Consider the following 24,499-nt stretch of genomic DNA (forward strand, 5'->3'; position numbering starts at 1 on the left):
AATTCAATCAAGGAACCTAACAACTCTGAAATATTACTGAAGACAGAAGCCGTACACAAGCTCGTCTAGACTAAAATAACAATAGAGATAAGAGCGTCTATTAATTATGTATTAAGCCCTAATAGTGCTAAGGACACATATATCGGAATAAAGGAATAATGTATTTTATGCTTGTAAGCTGATCTTGAAGAAAGAGCAATTATGGAGATTCTTGCCGGTTCTTCTCCATAGATACTGCTTTCCGAATCGGTGGTAAATGTTAAAAATATGTTATGACGATCCAGAAGTACCTCTAGAAGAAGTCTAATTTAATAAATAAATGTTTTAGTTTGAAGATAAAATGGTTCCATAATATTGTTAAAGGTAGATAGTAATAAAATTAGAAAAGTGGAAATATTATAACATATTTTTTATATGGTCTTACTCCATTTACTAAATTTTTTGTTGATTGACGCGATTTAATAAATAGGCTAGGCTTTTAATTGGATAGTTTTTTAACCTATATAATTATGTACAATTGAACACAATTTTATTTTAACTCTTTGTTCTTGTTAATTCACATAAAGTTATTATTTAGTTAACTTTACGAGTTTTAGAGTGGTTTTCTGTGTCCTGCCAAACGATAAATTATTGTTTTATGATCAACCCGGCTCGTAGCAAGTTATTAACTATTATAGATTTACTGGCTGACCGCTGACGTGGCAAATTTTACGCCCTTATCACTTAGGGGTATAAAATAGTTTACGAACCGAATACACAGAAACTTCATAAAAATACATCACTTCTTTCAATGATTTAGGCCAATCTGACAAGATAAACAATGACCATTAAACGTTTCACTGTCTAAAACTAAATTTTATGGCTCGCTGGAGCAAGATTCTTTCAAGTACCTACACAATCGGAACTAAACAATATTAATACAAACTTTAGTATTTTATATTATAAATATAGGTACACGAGTTATCGGCCACGTTTCTCTAGCGATCACTTCACGCTTTTGCGTGACAGCTCTACATATTTTCATCTCTTAGTTCACTCCCATGATTTTTTTTGTTTTTTGGCAAAAAATATAGTTTATATAGTTATGTAATATAGTTTATGAATAAAAATAAAAGACACGAGTTACTTTTACATATTTTATAGGTAATATTAAGTGGAAATGTAGAGTATTATTAATTGTTATTTAATCATATAGACATCTAAAACTAAACTGTCTCTCTTTCCAGTATCCGCCCTCCCCTCCCCCACGACAGACGACGACGACGACGAGGACGACACGACACCGAGTCGTGCGGACGCTGACGATGACGGTCGGATCTATAAGAACCCGCGGAATTCGCCCTCCGCACAGTGCCCTAGAGATGAAGAACAGGCTACTTTATTAGTAAGTGTTACGGTGCATTTACATCAAACGACCGAATGCTCATTCTAACCCCACTATGTCAACTTCTTTTAGTGTAAAGACGCGTAGAGCATTCTTTCGTTGTTCTTAGTTGCAATGTTCTAATACTGAACAACACTGAATTCGAGTATTCGTTTACACTAAAATATCACGAAAGAATGCTCTTGCCCTAGCTCTATGTTCGTATGATGTAAATACACCGTATAAATATTGTCTATTTTTATGTCAATTAAGGTACGATTAGTACCTGAGTTAATACTTATAAGGCTTCTGCAAGCAAACCTAAAAGAAATCGATTTAAGCGATTTCTAGATTAGCCAGAACATACAGACACAGCAAAATGTTAGCTGGTAAATGTTTGTTTGTAGTTTATAGATAGGTACTACATAATATTATTATGTGTAGGTACTTTGAAATGCAATTAAGCAATCTTCTCTGTATAATGTCAAAATTATAAAAGTTAAGCCTAGTAAAAAGAGATTAGTAGTCATTTAACAGCAATATTTACACACAAATCTAAACTGCAGCTGTAGTTTCATAGCAAGTGTGTATTTACTTAACTTGACATTTGCTTCAAAAAAATAAAACTGATAATATCGCTAATAAAACTAAGTTCAACAAAATTTAATAAAAATATTAATGACTTTAATATTCCTCAGGGCCAGAAATGTCTTCGGAAGTGTTCGTCAGATGAAGACTGTAAAAGTAAGAAGAAAAAATGCTTGTGCGATGGAGCATGTGGCATGTCATGTATCAAGCCAGGTTAGTATCTTATTTATATTCAATAAAACCTTAATTTTATTGAAATTATATATGCTACAGTCAAAACCATGAACCAGTCTGCAATAACCTTATTGACCGGTAAAATAAGTAAATAACGTTAATGATTATTATTATTCGTCAGATAAAAACAGTCAATAAGGATATTGACCGACGCCCTTAATCAATAACGTTATTGACTATTTTACCGGTCAATAAGGTTATTGACTGGTTCAGGGTTTTGACTGTAACATATATAACTTTTTCAGACAAAAAAGCTTTTAAAAAAGTTCTCTATAATGAGGAATGTTCTCGCTTAAGAACCACAGGACAGTTCTTTGGCATCATTATTTTGATATGTAGGTACTTTATACTATGTAACATTAAAATTTAAAATAGACATGATCTCAAAAGAGCAACTGCGGAGTTTATCGCCGTCTCTTCTTTGTATCACAAAGAAGAATTACACAATACCGAAAAAAAATCAAAGCCAGGGTCACCTTTACCCGAAAACTTACTATTAGTACGTTCTATTTCAGCTTAGATACATAACTACGATTGGATGAATCTCAATGTAAATCTTTTACCTGAGACAACAAAGAAAGTAGTACATACCTATTAGACAAAAGGCAAATAATACCTATATTCTGTACCTATTGTGTACTTGCTGTTCTATAAGCAATTCTGGCTTTGAACTTATTTTATTGGAGTCTTAAGAGCCTTTGAAATATGTACCCATTACATTTAACTTTTAATAAAGATGGTACTGCTGAGCAAAAATATGAATCATATGTGACACATACCAGAAAATATAATCAAAATATCTTCTTACTGTGATTTAATGTACCTACTGTATCATTTTTTGGGAATAAATGTGTTTCTATTCTATTCTATTCTATTCTATTCTTCTCTACATACGTAAAGTAATTTAAAATACAAATATAGGTACATATCTAGGTATAGTAAATTTCATCCGTATCCTGGCTTATTACACATCCATCTATACTATCAAAGTTTCCCTTATTGCATCTAGCTTAGTAATAGTTAGTATTATTATCTACTAGCTTCCGCCCGCGACTCCGTCCGCGCGGAAAAATTAAGAAAAATTAAGATTTTTTTTCTACGTATTTTTCCGGGATAAAAAGTATCCTATTTTATGCCCAGGATAATAATGTATAATTATACCAAGTTTCATTGAAATCGAACCGTTAGTTTTCACGTGATGCCTGAACATACAGACAGACAGACAGACAGACAAAAATTTTTTTAATCACATATCTGGGCTTTGTATCGATCCAGTAACACCCCCCTGCTATTTATTTTTTCAATATTTTCACTGTAGGTACAGAATTGACCCTTCTACAGATTTATTATATTATGTATAGATGGTAATAGTTGAAGCAGGATATTCCCGAGACTATTCCAGTCCATGCAACTATCTATTCAAGTATTCAAGTCATCTTTGTAGCAAGCTAACATCGCCTTGAAGCAATGAACTTAACGCTTGGCCGAATTATCGAGAGAATACTAATCCTTTTATGATACTCTACATGGAAAATCTTCTCTTACTATAATCCATACTTATATTATAAATGCGAAAGTAACTCTGTCTGTCTGTCTGTCTGTTACTCAATCACGCCTAAACTACTCAACCAATTTCCATGAAATTTGGTACGGAGATATTTTGATACCCGAGAAAGGACATAGTAGATAGGGAGGCGAGGTAGCTAAATGGCGTAATTCAACGGCGTCGTCGAGACTTATCAAAATCGAAAGAGAAAATAATTTCGAAAAGAAAAGCTTCTATGGTAAAAACCATTTTAGCGGTGGGTTTGGCGTGTACGGATTTTCAAAAATGTAAAAAAGACAGTTACTTGCTCTCGAGCGCGTCAGATATTCATACTACGTATGCCCCAAGTGCCTCTGATAACAACGGTATACTAATCTGCCGGTTTGCGTGGTGGGGCTAGGCATATAAATTCGTCAAAAATGCACAAAAAAAATTTACTCGACCGCGTCAGATTTTCGGAAGGGGTGTTAATTAGGCCCCAAGAAAGCTCCCCTTAAAAAAACTGACAATTACGGCATGACGATAAGTTACGATGAATTTTTGAAAATGCAGAAAAAAAAAGTCCTTTTGAAATACTCGAGCGCGTCAGATTTTCATAGGGGAGGTTTATCTAGGTATCCTGAAAGCATATTTTCTTAATCTGATAAAAATGTTGGTGGGTTCTCTTAATCTGACCGAAAAAGGTTTGTGGGTTTCTTTTTTTTAATCATCGTTATTTCATATCAATTTTTCTTACCACCCTCAGTTTTCGAGATATACTCAAAAAACCGGGAGATTGAGTTTTTATGATGCTTCAAGTAAAAAAAAATTAAACTTTTGACAAAAATGAAAAGAGACCTTTTTTTGTAAAATAAAATTACCTTTTTTGTTTATTTAAACTTTTTTTTTTGAAAAAGTAAAGTTCGCGACTTATATGCTGCAACGCGTTTTTCGGAAGACGAAATGGCTCCTCCAGACTTCCGGTCATGCGGAAACCTGCAGATTTTGTGTTTTTAGTAAGTTTTAGATTATATTCTTCAAAATAAAAATAAAAAAAATCGCGCTCGAGAATGCCGGGTTAACGTTTTTTTTTTACAAGTTCGCGACCCTATAACTCGGCGGCGTCAAGGACTTATGGTCAGATTAATTAAATTTAGTCTTAAAACACTAAAATCAACCCCCAATATCTTAATCTGACGCGCTCGAGGATTTCAGACTATCGATTTTTTTTTACTAATCTGATCGTCTATCCTAGGCGCGCGTCACTACATATAGAGCTAAATAGTGAAAGAGTTTGTTCTATTAGGTCTAAGGTATCTCTCATATCTTAAACTGCCACGCTCGAGTATTGCAGAAAATTCCCCTCTTCGCCTCCCTATCTATAGGCTACCTTTTATTGCGAAAAATGTACCACGGGCGAAGCCGGGGCGGACCACTAGTAATGTATAAAAAATCCGGAAGTATTTGTATTTGTGTAAGTATTTGTCCGACTGATAGAGTAATGTTTTCGGGTGGATGTATAATGTACCTATATCTTACTACAAATATTTAGTTTACCATATAAAAATATATTAATGTGTTATTCGAACCTTAATTAATAGAGCATTAAATGTAGAGCGTTAATTATAATCAAGCAAAGTTTTTTAATTTAATATCTATATTTTAAGTAGGTACGGGTTTACATCCGATTTCTTCACCAATAATTGTAACTGTCATAATCTCATTAAATAGTGTTTAAAACAACTAAAAATCAAACTCAAAATGACGTCAAGATGAACAATGTATAAGTGCGCATATGATTTAAAAAATCTATGAATATAATACTTATAAAGTTCATGTATAAAACGTTATACATTGTAGCCATATTGCTGGCTATAAACTTTCTTACTATCCTATTTTATTACATTTATACGTACAGAAGTCTATTATCAACCACACTAGAGCTTCGTCTTTGTATCTCTAAACCTTTATTATAATGCTAAAGTGTTTGTGTGTAAGGTTGAATAATGTCAGAAACTAGAGGTCTTATTTTAAAAATTCTTTCAGTGTTAGATAGCCCATTTATCGAGTAAGGCAATATACCATCACGCTAAGACTCACAGGAGCGGAGCACTGCGGGTAAAACCGCTGGGCATAGCTAGTTTTATATTATACTAGCTATGCCCTGCAGTTTTACCCTTCCTCGATAAATTGGCTATCTAACACCGAAAGAATTTTTGAAATCGGACCAGTAGTTCCTGAGATTAGTGCGTTCAAAAAATCAAACAAACAAACTCTTCAGCTTTATAATATTAGTACATAGAAGTGAAGAGGCACCAGTCAATATCACAAGAAAACAGAAATCTCTACGTTACGTGATCGTGTGTCATTACATTTGACCCGATTCACGTGTTGTGGAAAACTAATAGATAACGATTCGCACGTCTGTCTGTAGACAGGCGCGTATTTAGGATTATGGGGCCCCAGGGATGTATTCTTCAAATAATATAAAGGAATTGCGTGGGACGTGATTTATTTTGTGTGGGAATAAAGCTTAGAAACAAAATAATATACAAGTCTGGTAATGGTTAACAGTGTAATACATACAATTAAATAGTATAATAAGAAGTCTGGTTACAGTATAAAATGTATGTTGTATTAATAATAATTTCGATGTTAAAATGAATTTCCGTAAAGTTTGATCAGTCACTTTACACAGAAAATTATCATGACTTTAAGTGAAAGTCTAGCTGTGAAACCTATGCACTATAATAATAAATAAATAAGCAGATCTCTGTTCGTGCTCAATAAATTAATGTATCGTTATAAATTATTCAAATCAGTTTGATATGTCCAAAGGACCAGGCAACGCTATGGAATCGCATTTTAAACAAATTTCAACGCATTCTCATGAAAATAAATTCTATATATTTTATAGAATAATGTTATAGAATGCAGGTTGCATTCCAACATTTACACATCTTGGATACGTGATTTCAGATCAATCTTATAGATTCGTTTTATGAATATACAAAGTAATAAAATAAGGGCCCCACATTAACACGGACCCCACAATGCTGTTTGGCAATATCTCCAGTTTTATAGAATCATAAAGCCACTCGGATATAAAGCTTCTAATAAAAGATCTCATAACTTGTAATGGATGGGAGCTCTAATTGATCAATAAAATGTGTCTACTTTGAAGAGTTTTTTGCCTTTGTGCCAATTTTCATCAAGTTCCGAAGAGCTCTGGAATTTTAATGAATCGTCAGACGTATTCAGCGAAAATGGAAAACGAGAATAGTAATGCGCTTTAATAAATTGTGAATTTTATTGAAGTTCGGAAACTAAGTAAATACTTACGAATGATATTGTCTACGTCTACAATGTACGAAATTATCATCACCCTGTTTAAAATATTTAATAGGTTACCTATCGATAAGAATTATTTTGTTTTATGAATGGTGTTTATTAAACTTGCATAAAATTAACATAAAGGAATTTTTAAATAAAACAAAATGAACAGAAGCAAACGATCTTTATTTCTATTATTAGTAGTTCCATTAAAATCCTGAATACATATAACACATTTTAACACATCATCTCTTCACCCATCCAAATGTTGTCTGGAGCAAGCGACGCTTAACCTTCACGACCGCAGCCATGGCCCACACTGACCCTCTCGACCTTACCTGTTTACTTAGCAAGCCCATTGCCAGCAGCCCATTGAAACATGAAAAGACTGCTATTTTGTGTGTGTTTCTGTAAAAAATTCATAGATTAGAATATAGTTCTAATTTCGTATGAAACAACTTTGATGATATTCGGGTTGAATGAAAACCGTAAATGTTAATTAAAACACAGAGAGAGAATTTTGAAATATATACTAATATTATAAAGCTGAAAAGTTTGTTTGTTTGAACGCGCTAATCTCAGACACTACTGGTCTGATTTGAAAACTAACTGGTCTGATTTGAAAACTTCTTTCGGTGTTAGATAGCCCATTTATCGAGGAAGGTTATAGGCATATCATCACGCTAAGACCAACAAGAATGGAGCAATGCGGGTGAAACCGCACGGCACAGCTAGTAAATGATAACAAGTTATCTCTATAAACTTTGATATTTATAGGTATTTGGATTCGAGCTTCAATTATACATTTAACAACGTTTAAAGTGCCAATATTATATTATAATAATAACATGAATGATTAATTTTTTAATTAGCTTTCCGTTTGTCAATATAATATACCTACCTATTACAAAATCTCTTTGATATTTTTCTGACTTAACCTAAATACGTCTTCTAGATATGATACAACTCAGACTTCGATTTGCTTTTTCAATAAAAAACGTTATTACATTTAAAATAAATTAGATTGCTGCTTTTCGTCCATTTATAGGACGACTGACACTCGGAATAAATTAACATTTGAAACGGTTATAAATCCGCGGTTTAGAGATTTGACATTTAGGGGGAAAGTGGGGTAGAATAAAGGTTTTTCTGTCGATTATGCTGTTTTCAGTGGATGTATAGAAATAGTACACATCAGAATTTTATTAAATTGTCAACGGACTGATTTGCGTCCTTCCGTACGACTTAAATTACTGTTTATATATTGTGTAGACAGTAAGAATGTTCAATATTTTGTTTTGTTGAAATCAACGTTGAAATGAAATAGACCTTAATAAAATTCGAACAGCAGCTTGAGTCGTAAGAAGGCATTACTCTAAAATGTATTATAGCTAACGAATTTATATGAAATTCAAATTCAAATGATATTTATTTGCAAGAATGTAGTTACAAATTATAGATGTTTTAAATTTTAATTACAATAATATGTGGCTAATACATTCTACCCATCGATTGGGTGTGCAAATATTAAAAAAGAAAGTTAATTAATCTAATTATTTACACAATTCAATTTTCACAATTACACGAACACACTACAATTTACACGATTATATCACTCACAATTCAGTTTACACTATTTCAATGTCATAAATTGTTCAATGTCATAAAATTGTTTTACCATTAACCAGTTCGTCAGTTTATTTTTGAAAAGATTTACTGGTAGTTCCTTGAAATCGTCCGGTATTGTATTATATATTTTAATAGTCATAAATATTACACTGTTTTTAGCATTGTTGATTCTACGCGTTGGGAAATGTAATTTATTCTGGTATAATGATTTAATATAGAAAATTGCACCTACACGAGTAAAGTTACTATTAAATAAGTATTTCTAAAATCTCAATCGCCTAACCTACATCCTGAAACCGCTATAATGTCAAGGTTTTCATACACTTGGTATAAAATGATGACCCACAGCATAGTAATGATCATTCTGCAGCCATTCGTGCCGCCATCTTATAAATTTTGTATGAGATAGCGCTTTCGCATAATTCAAAAAAATTCCCTTTTAAAACTGCGGTTTGTTACAAGTTCTGTTTGAAGATTTCTCAAAGTGGTAAAAGTTTTGAAACTTTAACAATTTCTCGTTATAGTGGAAGAGGAAGAATATACCTACGTTCTTATTACTAGAAGATTTTAAGGGAATCAAGTGGATCCGTAGGGATGTAAGACAAATAGCCTATTCATTGAATTTGATGTGTTTGGTTTTATGGCATCAAATGCTTTATAAATATAGTGTGTCCCTTAGACACATAAAACTGAAAGAATAGAGTAAATTCAAAGGAGTCAAAGGATGCGGGTTCGAGTCCCGCCTCGTGATCGAATTTTTTCTATTCTTTATAAATTTATAGCCTATACATAAATCAAATTCAAACAGTAACTTTTATTACATTAAAATAATGACTAATGTATTTAGATACACAATAAAAGTTTAGGTTTCATAGGATTCATTATAAGCACTTAAATATCTTAATAATGGAATAGTGAAACAGGGGCTGAAATATTATACCACTATCTAGGTTCTGAAAATTTCATATGAAACAACGGTGTTTATCCCTTAAATTGATTTCGTCCGTTTTAAAGGACATAGTATTTACACACATGCTGGCGCTGTTATGGCAGACCTAAGCTTCGCTAATTGGTATATTGGGAAGGGACTAGCTATGTCCTTCGCGTACATGCAGGTTTTTTTACCAAAACCATGTACAGTCGCGGATGGTGACCATTTGAAAATTGCAAAAAACGGATCTCTTGACTCTTCTGATAAAATTGATAATAACTGTAAGTATTTTGGCTATTTTGCTTATAATGTTATATTATTAGTTAGAATACGATTGTAAGTACAGTATTTTGACATAATTTTTACATATTTTACAATATTTGGTATAAAAATATTAGTTTATATACGATGTCCCATAAAACGGACGTTGACAACTTGGAGTATATACTAGGGTATTCTTCACATGTCCTATGTAATGGACGTTGCCAATAAGGCCCTCCATTTGCAACGGAATCATTTTGATATATTTTTCTCTATTTTTATTATATTTTACAGGAGCATGACTTGGCAATCAATAAAAAATCCCCTAACTACATCTGGCGGAAGTTGAAGAGTCTGGCGTTGAGTTGAGATGTCGATTTCGAAGGAAATGTAGACCTACAGGATATGATAATAGTGTCAATCATTTACCCCCAGCAACATACCTTCGGAATTATACGACATATTGATTTGAGACACAATGAAGACCCAAAAAGTCAGAATTTTTACCACCAACAAAATATTATTGCTGCAGAATTACAGCCTAACATGAGGTGCGAGATGAATCTTCCCTACTTCTCAGTAGTTCTTCAGTCACAGCATCATGTTACTTACCAGAAATACCACCCAATGTTTGAAAATTTAAATAATAACACCTTACAAATTAAAAAAAAACTGGCAGAAAATGGATATATTATATGCCAAAGAATCCAAAAAAAGTGATTTAAATTTCCTGTTCGTTTTGGTACTTCAGGCATGGTATACCACTCCTTTGCATACGATGAAGCAAACACATTTCAATCTGTACAATATAAGAAATGGGAAGAGGGCTATCTTGGTGTATTAGATGAGTTCGCAGGATATGTAATACTATTTCTATTCTAATTCTTAGCATATTCTTAGGCTGTGATTTTTGGTAGTGTCGTTTTTTAAAATCCATTATTTTTAACGATATCGTTAAAGTTTTAAGCAACATTTTAAGACAGATGTTTGAAAAGCTTATTCTAGATCGTCCATAATTATAATTTGATAATAATTTTGAATTACAGAGTTGAAAATGTCCATTGTATTCATGTACCACGGTTGCAGGAATAATGTGCAATGTCCGTTATATGTGACGGTTCGAACATGTACATATAATTGGCAATGTCCGTTTTATGTGACATAGCGAAAACAATAGAAAAAAATTAAAATTTTTAATTTTTTTTTCATTTTCCTCTTTTCTATCCTAATTCCAATACATCCTCCAAATTTGGACATTATAAACACAAGTTATCTAGGGGTGACAATTTAAGGGTTTTAATGTAAAAGTACATATTTTAGTTTTCAACTGTCTTCTATTAAAATGATATGAAAGTAAGCTTGCTGGCTAACAATAGAAGGCTTAACAGACTGGTATTACATAGTATATATTATCTGTGGTATTACATTATATATTTTCTGTTTGTTATCATGTTACTAAAGCATACATTTTGCTTCACAAGCATACAAAGATCGAGCGTAAGATAAATCGCGTGGGCTTTAACCCAAAACTTAGTGATCAATTTATAAATAACACACCTCGTTAGGGCCTACGCATTTTTGTTCCCAAAATTGTTAATCTTTCCATCATCATCATAGAAACCAATCATATCATTTCATTAAGTTTGAAGTTGGAAGCGTTGTCGTTTGTAGCGATACTATTGGTTATTTACAAACACATTCCTCACTACACATCCCCGCACATTATTGCAGGTGGAAAAGCACCCTAAAAGTTCTATATATAATATATAATATATATATTATAAAGGCGAAAGTTTGTATGGATGTATGGATGTTTGTTACTCTTTCACGTAAAAACTACAGAACCGATTACAATGAAATTTAGCACACATATAGAAGGTAACTTGGATTTACACATAGGATAGTTTTTATCCCGGTAATCCCACGGGAACGGGAACTATGCGGGTTTTTCTTTGCAAACGCGGGCGAAGCCGCGGGCGGAAATCTAGTAATATATACTATCAAAGCAAACTTAACACAACGTTATCAACACTGAAGTTTCGTGAACCATTTATAATACTGGATCATAATTTTAAATGATATCAACTTGAATTATTCATATCGGCCCGTCTTGTAAGCGGCCCGCGTTTGATACGCTCTTATTTTAATATTCATGGGTATTTGAGGTTTCAATGGTGTTGGAAACCATTCCATCTAAATGTATTAGAATATTTGCGTTATATTGACGTTTAAAATATGTAGGTAGAAGGAAGGAAAACGTGCGAGCACAAATAAGAAGCGACAGTCTAAAAAACTTCAGCTACCTTTTATGACAAAGATATTAGGAACTAGTGGTCCGCCCCGGCTTCGCCCGTGGTACATGTTTACGTTTTCTCTACATAAGAACCATCCTCGTACTTCAAGGAATATAATAAAAAAAGAATTATCGAAATCGGTTCAGCCGTTCTCGAGTTATGCGCTTACCAACACATTTTGCGATTCATTTTTATATATAAGAAGAAGAAGATAAGATTATTTAGTACAAATAAAAAAAATATTATGCGGCATTCAATATACATAATGTTAGATATCTGAGGAATGATCTCTTGATAGATCATATAATAATGAGTATTATTAAAGGTACCTCATAGTAAGCTCCATCTACACTAATAATATTATAAAGAGGAAACTTTTGTTTGCTTGTTTGTTTGTAATGAATAGGCTCATAAACTACTGGACCGATTTTAAAAATTATTTCACCATTCGAAAGCTACATTATCCACGAGTAACTATGCGAGTTTTCTTTTGAAACCGCGGGCGGAGCCGCCTGCGGAAAGCTAGTGTTTTATAAAATAGACTGAAATGTTAATAAAAGAACCATCAAATAACATCAATATTATCCTGGTCGTATTTGCCATTAGTTTTTTCCAATTTTTATACTTTTACCTTGTAAACCATCCATCATTGAAGCTAATAAAACAAAAATTAAGACCAGTGGACATTGAGATAATATGCCAGTGGAGGAAAATTTCCAGCTCTCGCAAGACTGAACGCGACCTTTGTTTTCTTGCGTTTAACTTTACCCGAGTATTTTAGAATTTGAAAACGAATTTTAAACGTTATTTATACTTCTCCTAGTTTTAACTAATGTTTTACTGCAAGTGCAGTCTAGGCTGATAAAATTTATTGATAGCAGAAGTTTTATATATTTTCTTCTGTAAATTTTTGATATTGGTATCCCTACTAATATTGCAAACGCGAAAGTTTATAAGAATGTACGGATGTATGTAATTTACTCTTTCGCACGAAAACTACTAAACGAATATTAATGATACTTAGCAGTTGTGTATGTATGTTAGTTACCATTCCGCACGAAACAACTGAACGGATCTTGATGATACTTAGCAGTGATGTAGCTTATATATCAGATTAATAAGCTATAGAAATATGTATATCTACATAAAAAACTACAGCTAGGATACAATTTAGAATTACTATTTTACGTAGTTACTATTTAGATCACTTGTATTTCACCAAATAAATAGTTACCAAAAACGTTTGCCAAATACGAAATTAAATAAGCGATCCAAATAAGGTCAGGCTAAAATAAATATACTAGTTTATTCCTTTTTTTTATATAAATAGAGCTATCAATAACTTGGGTCCGACATCTTCCATTTGTAACTCTGATTGAACCCTTCAAGGGTCCACTTCATCTGAAATATATTATGGGCCTGATGTTCTATCGCTTTTCAATGATTACCCGGTTCTTACTAAACGGTTATACAAGTGAAAAGTTTTTGGATATCTTTATTTTTTATAGGTTGGGAATAAGGTGACATAAAGTTGCTAAAACGGGCTTATTTCGCATTAATCTTAATCCTGCCCATTAAAATCTGTTAAGCCATTAGATTAATAACCCATGCAAAAACAACAATTATTATCTCGCTAAATCCGGCGAAATATTTCATAAAATTCATCTAATAATTTCAATTAAATTATCTATCTTCATGGAAAAGTCTCATTAAAATCGTTACAGCAGCATGAGACTAGCTTAGCAAAGAACTATTTGAAATCACAGACAGACACTTCAATTTCGTTTATATTGTAAAATTATAATGTCGAACAAAATTCCATCTCCCAATTTCAGCCTTTTGAGCTGTTTTTCGACGACAAAATATTTCTCAGAACAGTTTCATTATATTTCCTAAAATTTGGCGACCTGGCTCAAAGAGTGTAGAAATTAATTAACTATTTAATATCTGGTAGCAATGCACGCTACATTTTCTTTATTATCTCCAAAATTATTATTTTTAACTTTACATTCATACATTACCTTTCCTAAATCCTACTAGGTTCCCTAGTAGAGATTACTGTCTAGCAATAAGGCATCCTCTTATACAAACGATACCTTTTTTATAATTGTTCATTAATTTTAGGGTTCATTATTGTTTTGCTCTACTTAGTCTGTACAATAAAGTGTTATAAATAAATAAGTTCAGGTATATAAGACGAAAAATACACCAAACCTTTGTTTGAAGCAAATAAATAATTTCACACCCATAAATTAATGTAACTTATGCAATAATTCACAAAACAGTAATTGTGCAAAACAGAACAAGTCATAAAGCAAGCGATAATATTGAAACAATAAATAACTCTAACAAAGAAAAGGAAGGATTTCTGGCTCCGCGATAAAACGACGAAAGTTTCGGACAATGGCAGTTAATTTACTGCGAGAAATAGTTCTATTGTTCTACTTAAGTATAACTTAAAAAGTCAGATTTTAAGCTATGGTTAAGCATTTTTATACTTAAACTTTAGACTAGCTTATTTTTACTCTTATAGTATTTATTGGCGTTTACCCCGGCTTCGCCTTGTTCAAACACTCCAATTACAGCTGATGTAACTGAGGATTATATACTGACGAAACAGTTTCGAAATAAGGGCTCCCGCACAAAACCGCGAATTCGCATCGCATCGCAAATATCCGCGAATTCGCACGAACGCACGCATTAGTTGGAAATAGTAGCGAAGAAATATAATTTTTAAGACCAATATATATTTAGGAGGAGAAGCTTAAGCAAAATTTTTTTAACGTGTTGCCCTAAAAGCAATCAGTGAAACAAGCACTGCTCATAAAGTAAAATCAACACATATCTAATACTAGCTGCTCCCCGCGGTTTCACCCCCGTGGCTCCGCTCCTGTTGGTCGTAGCGTGATGATATATAGCCTATAACCTTCCTCGATAAACGAGCTTTCTAACACCAAAATAATTTTTTAAATCAGACCAGTAATTCCCGAGATTAGCGCGTTCAAACAAACAAACAAACAAACTCTTCAGCTTTATAATATTAGTATAGATTTAATTTTATATTCGAGTATCTCTCTCAAGAAAGAGTCTCTTAGAAAACTTTAATTCCATAATATTAATATTTTTGATTTTGATTTTTTGATTTTTGATTTTGATAATATAAAATATTTCTTTCCCCAATATAAAACTATGCTTAATTTAAATTAAACATTGTTAGTACTAATGAAACACATGCGGGCGACATCTAATTACCGACTATCTCGTTACTATAGACGACCTAATTACCTAGACAGGCTTACCCTAGATATTATATTACTCATTGTTCACGCTTCTCTCTTCGAGAGTGAGCTTTTTGCTCAGCCACGTTGTTATAAACATGCTATTGTGATGTGCTTGCTTCGATTTTTATTTGTCGTATTGAAAGATGTCTTCACATATTATTATCTCTGTGTAAACGAAAACATATTTTTCACGATTTTTTTAATAATTGTGCGCCGTAGTTTCGCACGCGAATAATATCATGAAAAGCTTTCAGCCCGCCTTAAAGAAAATAGGTTAGATTGATTTATTTAAATATAGATTTTTTTAATATTCCTAAAATCATCAAACCCTATTTTAAACTTTTAATAACACTTGGAACTTAAAATTCACAAATATAAAAATACCGTGTGTGAAATTAAACGCAGCAGTTTAGGTACCTAATCTTATTTTTGGTAATCACAATTTATTTCCCCACACGTAATAATCAGAAAATCTTTCAACCTAAAAAACGTATTTCTACAAAAATAACATACGAAAATAGCTGTCCATACTGCCAATAAATCACTAAAAGTTAACTTGACATACTACAGTTGAACTAAGTTGGAGTAAACGTCTCGATTCCATCTTCCAATAAAACTCTTTGAAACTCTCTCGATGTGAGTTTGCGAACTTCTGATCCGACTTTACTATAATATACAACTTTTAAATTTAAATGGATTTAATTCCGTTTTTATAACTTTATTTTCATCTTGAAAGTTCTCGTATTTGTTTACTTTGACATCGAAAAAAATAATAAAAATAGAAAATCAAAGTTTGTCGTCTCTATTTCAAACATGTTTAGTTGGGGCTTTTTTACTTGTTCTGCCTATTTCTATCTACCTATGTAAATATATTTTTCCACAGTTCTTATATGAAAAAGTAACAAACAAAAAGACAGAGTTTCATAATATTTAGAATAGGTATTTTAGTAGATTATTTACATACTTACACTTCACCGAGCTGATATTATCTTGTACCTAAAGCTTAGAATATATTAATTTTGATTAAAACTTTAATTAACATTCATCTTCAACATAAGTATAAAGTGTACCTATATTGTTAATTACATACTTTTCAAAGGAGTTTTTAAGAGAATAAAATTTACAGTATACTTCACTCTCAAATGAGTTTTCTAATTAATTTTAATTAGTTAGAATCCGCTTTGTAATATTCTGTTTTAACTTTGACGAGTTAATAAGATTTATACAAATTATAAAAAAAATTGTAGTGCAATGGTTTAAAATAATTGCGAATGGCTCGTAATTCCAATATACCTATAGAAATGAATATTTGTCTGTAGGTATTATAGGTATTATTTAGGTAGGTATTAAGTATTTATAGAATCGTAAACTATGCATTTGGCCATGTGATGATCTTCAGCTGTGTTGTGCATGAGCTCACGAAGGTTTCTGAGTTGGTACGACCAATCTTCGACTGCTTACCACAGGCGAAGCCGGGAGGTTAGCGGGAGACTAGTGTTATAATATGAGTATTCAATATTCATATTATAACACTAGTTGTGCCTCCCGGCTTCGCCTGTGGTAAGCCTCATGCCTCCTGTAAGTTGTATCTTTATTATGTCAAACAATTTGTGGAATTCCGAAATTTTCCAAATTAACCTACTTACATTCGCAAATATCCTAATGTTCCATACACATTACTTAGTAGTTAGTACGTTTAGTTTTCAATTAGTCCCGTATTAGATCAGACATTACTAACGAGTAACTGATGATAATGGTTATTTAAGTTTCATATTAAATTTATACTTTCAACGCTTTGAGCAATTTATCCGTGTCATTCACAGAGTACATTATTATAACTGAGTAGTGTCATTGTCAGAAAATTTTCTCTTGAGGATTGAAAAGTTCCAACGTATTATGTATTGACTAGCTGCGCTCCGCGGTTTCACCCGCATGGCTCCGCTCCTGTTGGTCTTAACGTAGCCTATAGCCTATAGTTAGCCTATAGCCTTGCTTGATAAATGGGCTATCTAACACCGAAAGAATTTTTCAAATCGGACCATTAGTTCCTGAGATTAGCGCGTTCAAACAAACAAACTCTTCAGATTTATAATATTAAAATATTAATAAATAAAGCTGAAGATAATTAACCCAATAAGTATCTTAATTACCTACATAAACTTTCAGTTTCCTTATTTTAATTGGAAAGTTTCCATTTAACGAAAGAACAAAATTTAATACGAATAAATAATTTAATTTCACACAAGTCTGATTCCACTCTGAATAAGTATCTAAAGTTGGATCATTTTATGTTTCACGTAGAAAATATTATTTAGCTGCAATTTCCTGAAAACTTTTGGACAACTCGGAAGATCCGAAGTTGTTCAAGTGAGCTAGGGTTGCTAACCCTTTTATTTTATTACGTAGGTAAATGAGTGTTTAAATATTCAATTATATTGCTCCATAGCCCTTGTGAAATGTTTCAAGAGTCTCTTTACATTTACTTAGATACGTTACTCCTAATTAGGTTATTCTAGAACTTTCGTGAGTTTGTCTTTTGCGGTTGTTGTGCAAAACTACAAACTGACATACATACGATAGCTTATAATATATATTTCTTTTTATTTTTATAGGTACACGTTGTTATAATTAATTTATGATTGAAAACAATTCCTATCTGGGGGCACGGTATTGCCCCCGCCAAGACTAGCCAAAGAAGAAAGCGAAGCGCACGGGCACTACCTATCTTTTCTCGAAGCGCTTCGACGTTTTTTTGAACCCTCATAACTTGGGTTTGGATTATGCTAGATCAACAAAATTTTCGGGATATATTGTCAATAGCGGACTTATTGAACATATTAAGTTTTAATTACATTAGCTTTTATATTTCAGATTTTATTTATATCTAAAAAACGCTAATTTCGTCACTGACTCACTGATGATCATCAAAATTCTTAAGGTATTTCCTAATGTCCTAGAAAGCTGAAATTTTGTATGTAAGCTAGTATTAGCACACAAACAACAAAAAAATTATAAAACTTGTAACTTTCATCCCCCAACCCCTTAAACTAGGGGATGGGAGTTTGTATGAGACCTGTAATTTTAAATTAAATTTTGATGACGCTAGAGGTCTAATATAATAATCTAAAACTTGGTTCCCCTAGATATATATATGTATAGGTACTCCTTGTTAAAAAAAATATTTAAAAATTTAATCGACATGCAAGATATATCGAGACATTACTTCAGATCAGATCATATAAATATGAATAGAAGTGTTGCGAACGTCTCCTGCCTCTTACGTCCACACAGTAGCTAAAAATAAAAAAAAATTAAGAATAAGAAAAAATAAGAGAGTGGGCTATAAAAAAGGCGTCTCTGATGTGCAAGAAATACACCCCAAAAAAAGAAGAAAAAAATATAAAATTTTTTTGTTACAAACAACTTACAAAAAGAAATGAAATCCCGCCAAAAACATTTTCATGTAAAATGTTGCCAACCCATGCAGGCTCACCCATATGACTCGCACTGTCAAAAAGTTATCAGATCTAATGTAGAGCCAAGCTTCTAAACACTACACGCCCTAACTCTACAAGGCCTAAATTCACAAACTCTACTCCTTAGTCAAAATATGTGGCTGACCGACCACCGACACAGACACCGACACAGACACAGACACCGACACCGACACAGACACCGACACAGACACAGACAGACACAGACACAGACAGAGACACAGACACAGACACAGACACAGACACCGACACCGACACAGACACAGACACAGACACAGACACTAACACAGACACAGACACAGACACCGACACAGACACAGACACAGACACAGACACCGACACAGACACAGACACAGACACAGACACCGACACCGACACAGACACAGAGACAGACACAGACACAGACACAGACACAGACACCGACACCGACACCGACACAGACACCGACACAGACGCAGACACAGACACAGACACCGACACAGACACAGACACAGACACCGACAAGACACAGACACAGACACAGACACCGACACAGACACAGAACCAGACACAGACGCAGACACCGACACAGACACAGACACAGACACAGGCACAGACACAGACACAGACACAGACACAGACAGACACCGACACAGACACCACTACAGACACAGACACAGACTCAGACACAGACACAGACACAGAATCAGACACAGACACATAATCAGACACAGACTCAGACACAGACTCAGACACAGACACCGACACAGACACAGACACAGACACAGACACAGACACAGACACAGACACAGACACCGACACAGACACAGATACCGACACAGACACAGACACCGACACAGACACAGACACCGACACAGACACAGACACCGACACAGACACAGACACCGACACAGACACAGACACAGACACCGACACAGACACAGAACCAGACACAGACGCAGACACCGACACAGACACAGACACAGACACAGGCACAGACACAGACACAGACACTGACACAGACACTGACACAGACACAGACACAGACACAGACACAGACACAGACACCGACACCGACACAGACACCGACACAGACACCGACACAGACACAGACACCGACACCGACACCGACACAGACACAGACACCGACACCGACACCGACACAGACACCGACACAGACACAGACACCGACACCGACACAGACAGCGACACCGACACAGACACAGACACAGACGCTGACGCTGACACAGACACAGACACCGACACCGACACCGACACAGACACCGACACCGACACAGACACAGACACAGACGCTGACACAGACACAGACACAGACACAGACAGACACCGACACAGACACAGACACCAACACAGACACAGACACAGAGACAGACACAGACACCGACACCGACACAGACACAGACACAGACGCTGACACAGACACAGACTCAGACACAGACACCGACACCGACACCGACACCGACACAGACACCGACACAGACACAGACACAGACAGACACTGACACCACAGACTCAGACACAGACACAGACACAGACACAGACACAGACACCGACACTGACACAGACACAGACACTGACACTGACACTGACACAGACACAGACACAGACGCTGACACAGACACCGACACAGACACAGACACTGACACAGAAACAGACTCAGACACAGACACAGACTCAGACACAGACACCGACACTAGGGCATGCAGAACCGAGTCCGGTTCCAAGTTTCTGAAACCCGGTTCCAAATCGAGCTCAGAACCGGGTAGAACCGGGTTACCCGGTTCTTTTATAATACCTCGGAAAAAAAACGAAATTAAACAAAAGTTACTGTAAAAGTACCTGATGGGCCTTTTATTTTACGCGGCTTGTGTCGGGTTCATACGCACTATGCGGGTAGCCGCGTTGCGGGTAGCCGTCCGGCTGACCGCAAGCACAATTATGTACGTAATATTCATTTCTATGCGCACTGCGATGCGGCTACCCGCAGACCGCTCCGGTTGCTCGGAGAGCTGCGGCCCGAGTGACGGCCAGCCGGACGGTTGCTATACGCACTGTGCGGTTCAGTCTGCGGCTGCCCGCCATTGAGTGAGTGTGTGCACGTGGTTGCAAAATGCTTGCTCTCATCTCGTGTTTGCAAATAAGGATGCACCCAGTACTTCTTTCTTTGCTTTTCTTCTATACGTCGAAATATGGGCCTTAGAAAAAAAAACTTTCAGAAAATATTACACAGAATAAAGTGAGTGTTATAAAAAAGTTTTCAAGGTAAAGAAGATGCCATCGCAAATGCCATCGCAAATGCGTTCGCAAGCGCGTTCGCAAGCCCGTTCGCAAGCGCGTTCGCAAGCGCGTTCGCAAGCGCGTTCGCAAGCGCGTTCGCAAGCGCGTTCGCAAGCGCGTTCGCAAGAGCGTTCGCATGCGCGTTCGCAGGCGCGTTCGCAGGCGCGTTCGCAGGCGCGTTCGCAGGCGCGTTCGCAGGCGCGTTCGCAGGCGCGTTCGCAGGCGCGTTCGCAGGCGCGTTCGCAGGCGCGTTCGCAGGCGCGTTCGCAGGCGCGTTCGCAGGCGCGTTCGCAGGCGCGTTCGCAGGCGCGTTCGCAGGCGCGTTCGCAGGCGCGTTCGCAGGCGCGTTCACAGGCGCGTTCGCAAGCGCGTTCGCGCAGGCGCGTTCGCAGGCGCGTTCGCAGGCGCGTTCGCAGGCGCGTTCGCAGGCGCGTTCGCAGGCGCGTTACTACAAGAACTATTGTATAACACAAAAGTAATGCACAGTGAATTAATTTTTCACCTTACGCCGATGTGAATGTAGCGAAATGGCCAAGCCACATATTTTGACTAAGGTGTAGAGTTTCTGATGTTAGGCCTTGTAGAGTTAGGGCGTGTAGTGTTAGAAGCTTGGCTCAACATGAGATCTGATAACTTTTTGACAGTGCGAGTCATATGGGCTCGTCTTGGCAACATTTTACATGAAAATGTTTTTGGTGGGATTCAATTATTATGATATGATGAATTAGTTATGGTCTTATAATTATTACAGTAATTATTATATTATGGGACGAATCGGACGACCGAGTCTTCAGCTCATCAGTCAAAATAGATCATAATACGACATTCCCTCATTGAAATTTGATCTGCCATCTGCTTCACTTGTTGGTTATAATGATGATGATGAAACAGAACATATCTAATACCTACCTTCTCTAAAACAACACTACTTATTCAAATTTATTAATTACGAATATTAACCCTATAATTCGTACCAATTTTATAATAAACAGCCTTTTTCTGCAAACAAATTGAGCGTGAAATTTTCAGGCCGTGAAGTTGGAACAATAGCATTTATAACTGCGAAATTAATTCCAATTCGGTTTGCCGCCACGCGTTTTAATTTAACTTTTTGGAGGTTGGACAAATATCACACCTTTTGTGTGCTCCTGTTTTTTTGGATGGTGTGGTATTTAGTATGATTATGTTTTGGTTTAACCTTTCAAATGGTAGGTATTTTGTTAAACATGTGGCTTTAAAGCGTACTTGTACTTGATAGGCCTTGGGAAGATTTGATTAATAGGTACCTATATTGATTTGTTCGCAAAAATTGATATTAAAGATGTCTGATAAAAATATTTTACATAGAAATTGGCGGCGTTCCTTTATTGGATAGAGCCAAAGAGAAGAAGAAGAGGCAACACATCAAACAAACATAATAATAATATAAAGAATTTAAAATATATTACCTACCTAATTACCTATGTATTATTATCAAAATGTTCAAAATCAACTTTTAAGAGAACATAAGTAGATGGTTACAACTTGAAACTTCTTTTTGAGCTTCAAGGCGCTATGTAATAATATATCAAAGCATAGTTCCAAAACTTCGTCTTTAAAACTCAATGTTAAAACTTATTTTCTTTCTCAATAAGTTTCTACTTGCTACAGATCGCGAATGTCCTGAACTGGAGCAGCCGGAGATCGGAAAAGTGTCGCTCACCGGACGTTTGTTTGGTGACAAGTGAGTTTCTTAACTAGTTTCTAATTATTTAGTTTAAAGGAAATGCAGTACGAACAATATTTAAGGAAATTTAGTGTGTCCTTTGTCATGGTTGGTAGGTGTCTTTAGATTAAACGAATCTAGAACAAGAGCATTATTTCGTGATATTTTAATGTAAATGAAAACTCGTATTCAGTGTTGTTCAGTATTAGAATAACGAAAGAATGGTCTACGCCTGTTTATACTAAAAGAATTTGACATAGTGGTGTTATAATGAGCTTGTTTGATGAAAATGCAACGTTACAAAATAATGTACATGATTATACATAATATTGTAATACTGTGATTATACTTACTGTGTGGCTGTATGTTCGACGTTAAAATAACAATTTAAATTTACTATTTTATGAATCCTTACGTTATTTCATTCCCAATATTTTGAAGCAATAAAATAGTAAAATTGTGTGTTTCATTCCGGACTATGATATTAATAAATTCTACAAAACACAATATTTTCTTATTTACCAAAATATCGCTTCCATATTTATATTTTTATACGCCTTTACATATATAGCTTATTTTATATATCTATGTATTAGTGATTTTTGTGTATTGTGTTTAAAATGGGTCTTTGTTACTCTTAAATTTAGAATTTATTTATTTATTTATATTTATTTATCACTTATAACTCCCAGGGCAGTATATTCCTGTCCGCACGGTTACCATGTGGTCGGTCTGCAGAGCAGGAGCTGTCAGGCGGATGGCAAGTGGGCTGGTCAGCCACCGGCTTGCAAAGAGAACAGTAAGTTTGGTGTTTTTATTAGTAAAATGCTTCATTTTAAATATATTGTGCTAGCTAAAAAACTTCAATAAACTTCATTTCTTATACGTTTAAGCTTTAGGCAATAATTCGCTCTTCTTTAATAAACTACAACTACCTACTACTAATTAACGAAATAGTTAGTATAGCTAACTACTATGTTTTCTCTAAAATTTAGAGAAGTTATCACTTACTTTGTTACACATGTCATAGTTAATCAAAATCGATTCATAGTTTTACTCGTGAAAGCTTAAAAAGAACTAAAAATAACTATAATTCTCGTATAAATTCATATTTCTATGTATAACAAGTGATAACTGCGTTAAAAACAACCGACTTCAAACTTGTACTTGCAACATTTACAAATACAGACAAAAATGCTCATAAAATAAAAACTACTGGGCCTATCCGAATAAAATTTTTATGGGACCAATTCGACACCATCCCGCATCGAACAAAAAAAAAATCACGTAAATCGGTTCAGAAACCTCGGAGTAATCGGTGTACATACATAAAAAAAAACATACCGGCCGAATTGATAACCTCCTCCTTTTTTTTGAAGTCGGTTAATAAAGTGTGCTAAAATGTTCCAATACACACACGAGTAACTATATTGTATAATGTCAAATGTCAATCTAGCGAGGCAAATTATGAACTCATAATTAGGTTAAGCGTAAATACAGTTAGAAAATGAGTTAGTTAGAATTAATTAGGTGCTCTTGTTTTATGGTTACCCTAGAAAGTTTAAATCTTCCCCATATGTAGCA

At 34.8% G+C, this 24,499-nt stretch overlaps 1 protein-coding gene across 1 annotated transcript in view; it reads left to right on the top strand.

Annotated features, from left to right (window-relative positions):
* Positions 1–24,499, top strand: part of LOC123701608 — a 98,021-nt gene that overhangs the window by 56,912 nt on the left and 16,610 nt on the right. Inside the window, exons 2-5 of the mRNA XM_045649085.1 lie at positions 1,227–1,384; positions 2,062–2,164; positions 22,861–22,933; positions 23,608–23,714. Of these exons, the coding sequence (XP_045505041.1) occupies positions 1,227–1,384; positions 2,062–2,164; positions 22,861–22,933; positions 23,608–23,714 (441 nt within the window). The remainder of the gene's footprint in view (positions 1–1,226; positions 1,385–2,061; positions 2,165–22,860; positions 22,934–23,607; positions 23,715–24,499) is intronic.

Source organism: Colias croceus, chromosome 22 (assembly GCF_905220415.1).
Source record: "Colias croceus chromosome 22, ilColCroc2.1".
In the NCBI taxonomy this organism is placed as follows: Eukaryota; Metazoa; Arthropoda; class Insecta; order Lepidoptera; family Pieridae; genus Colias; species Colias croceus.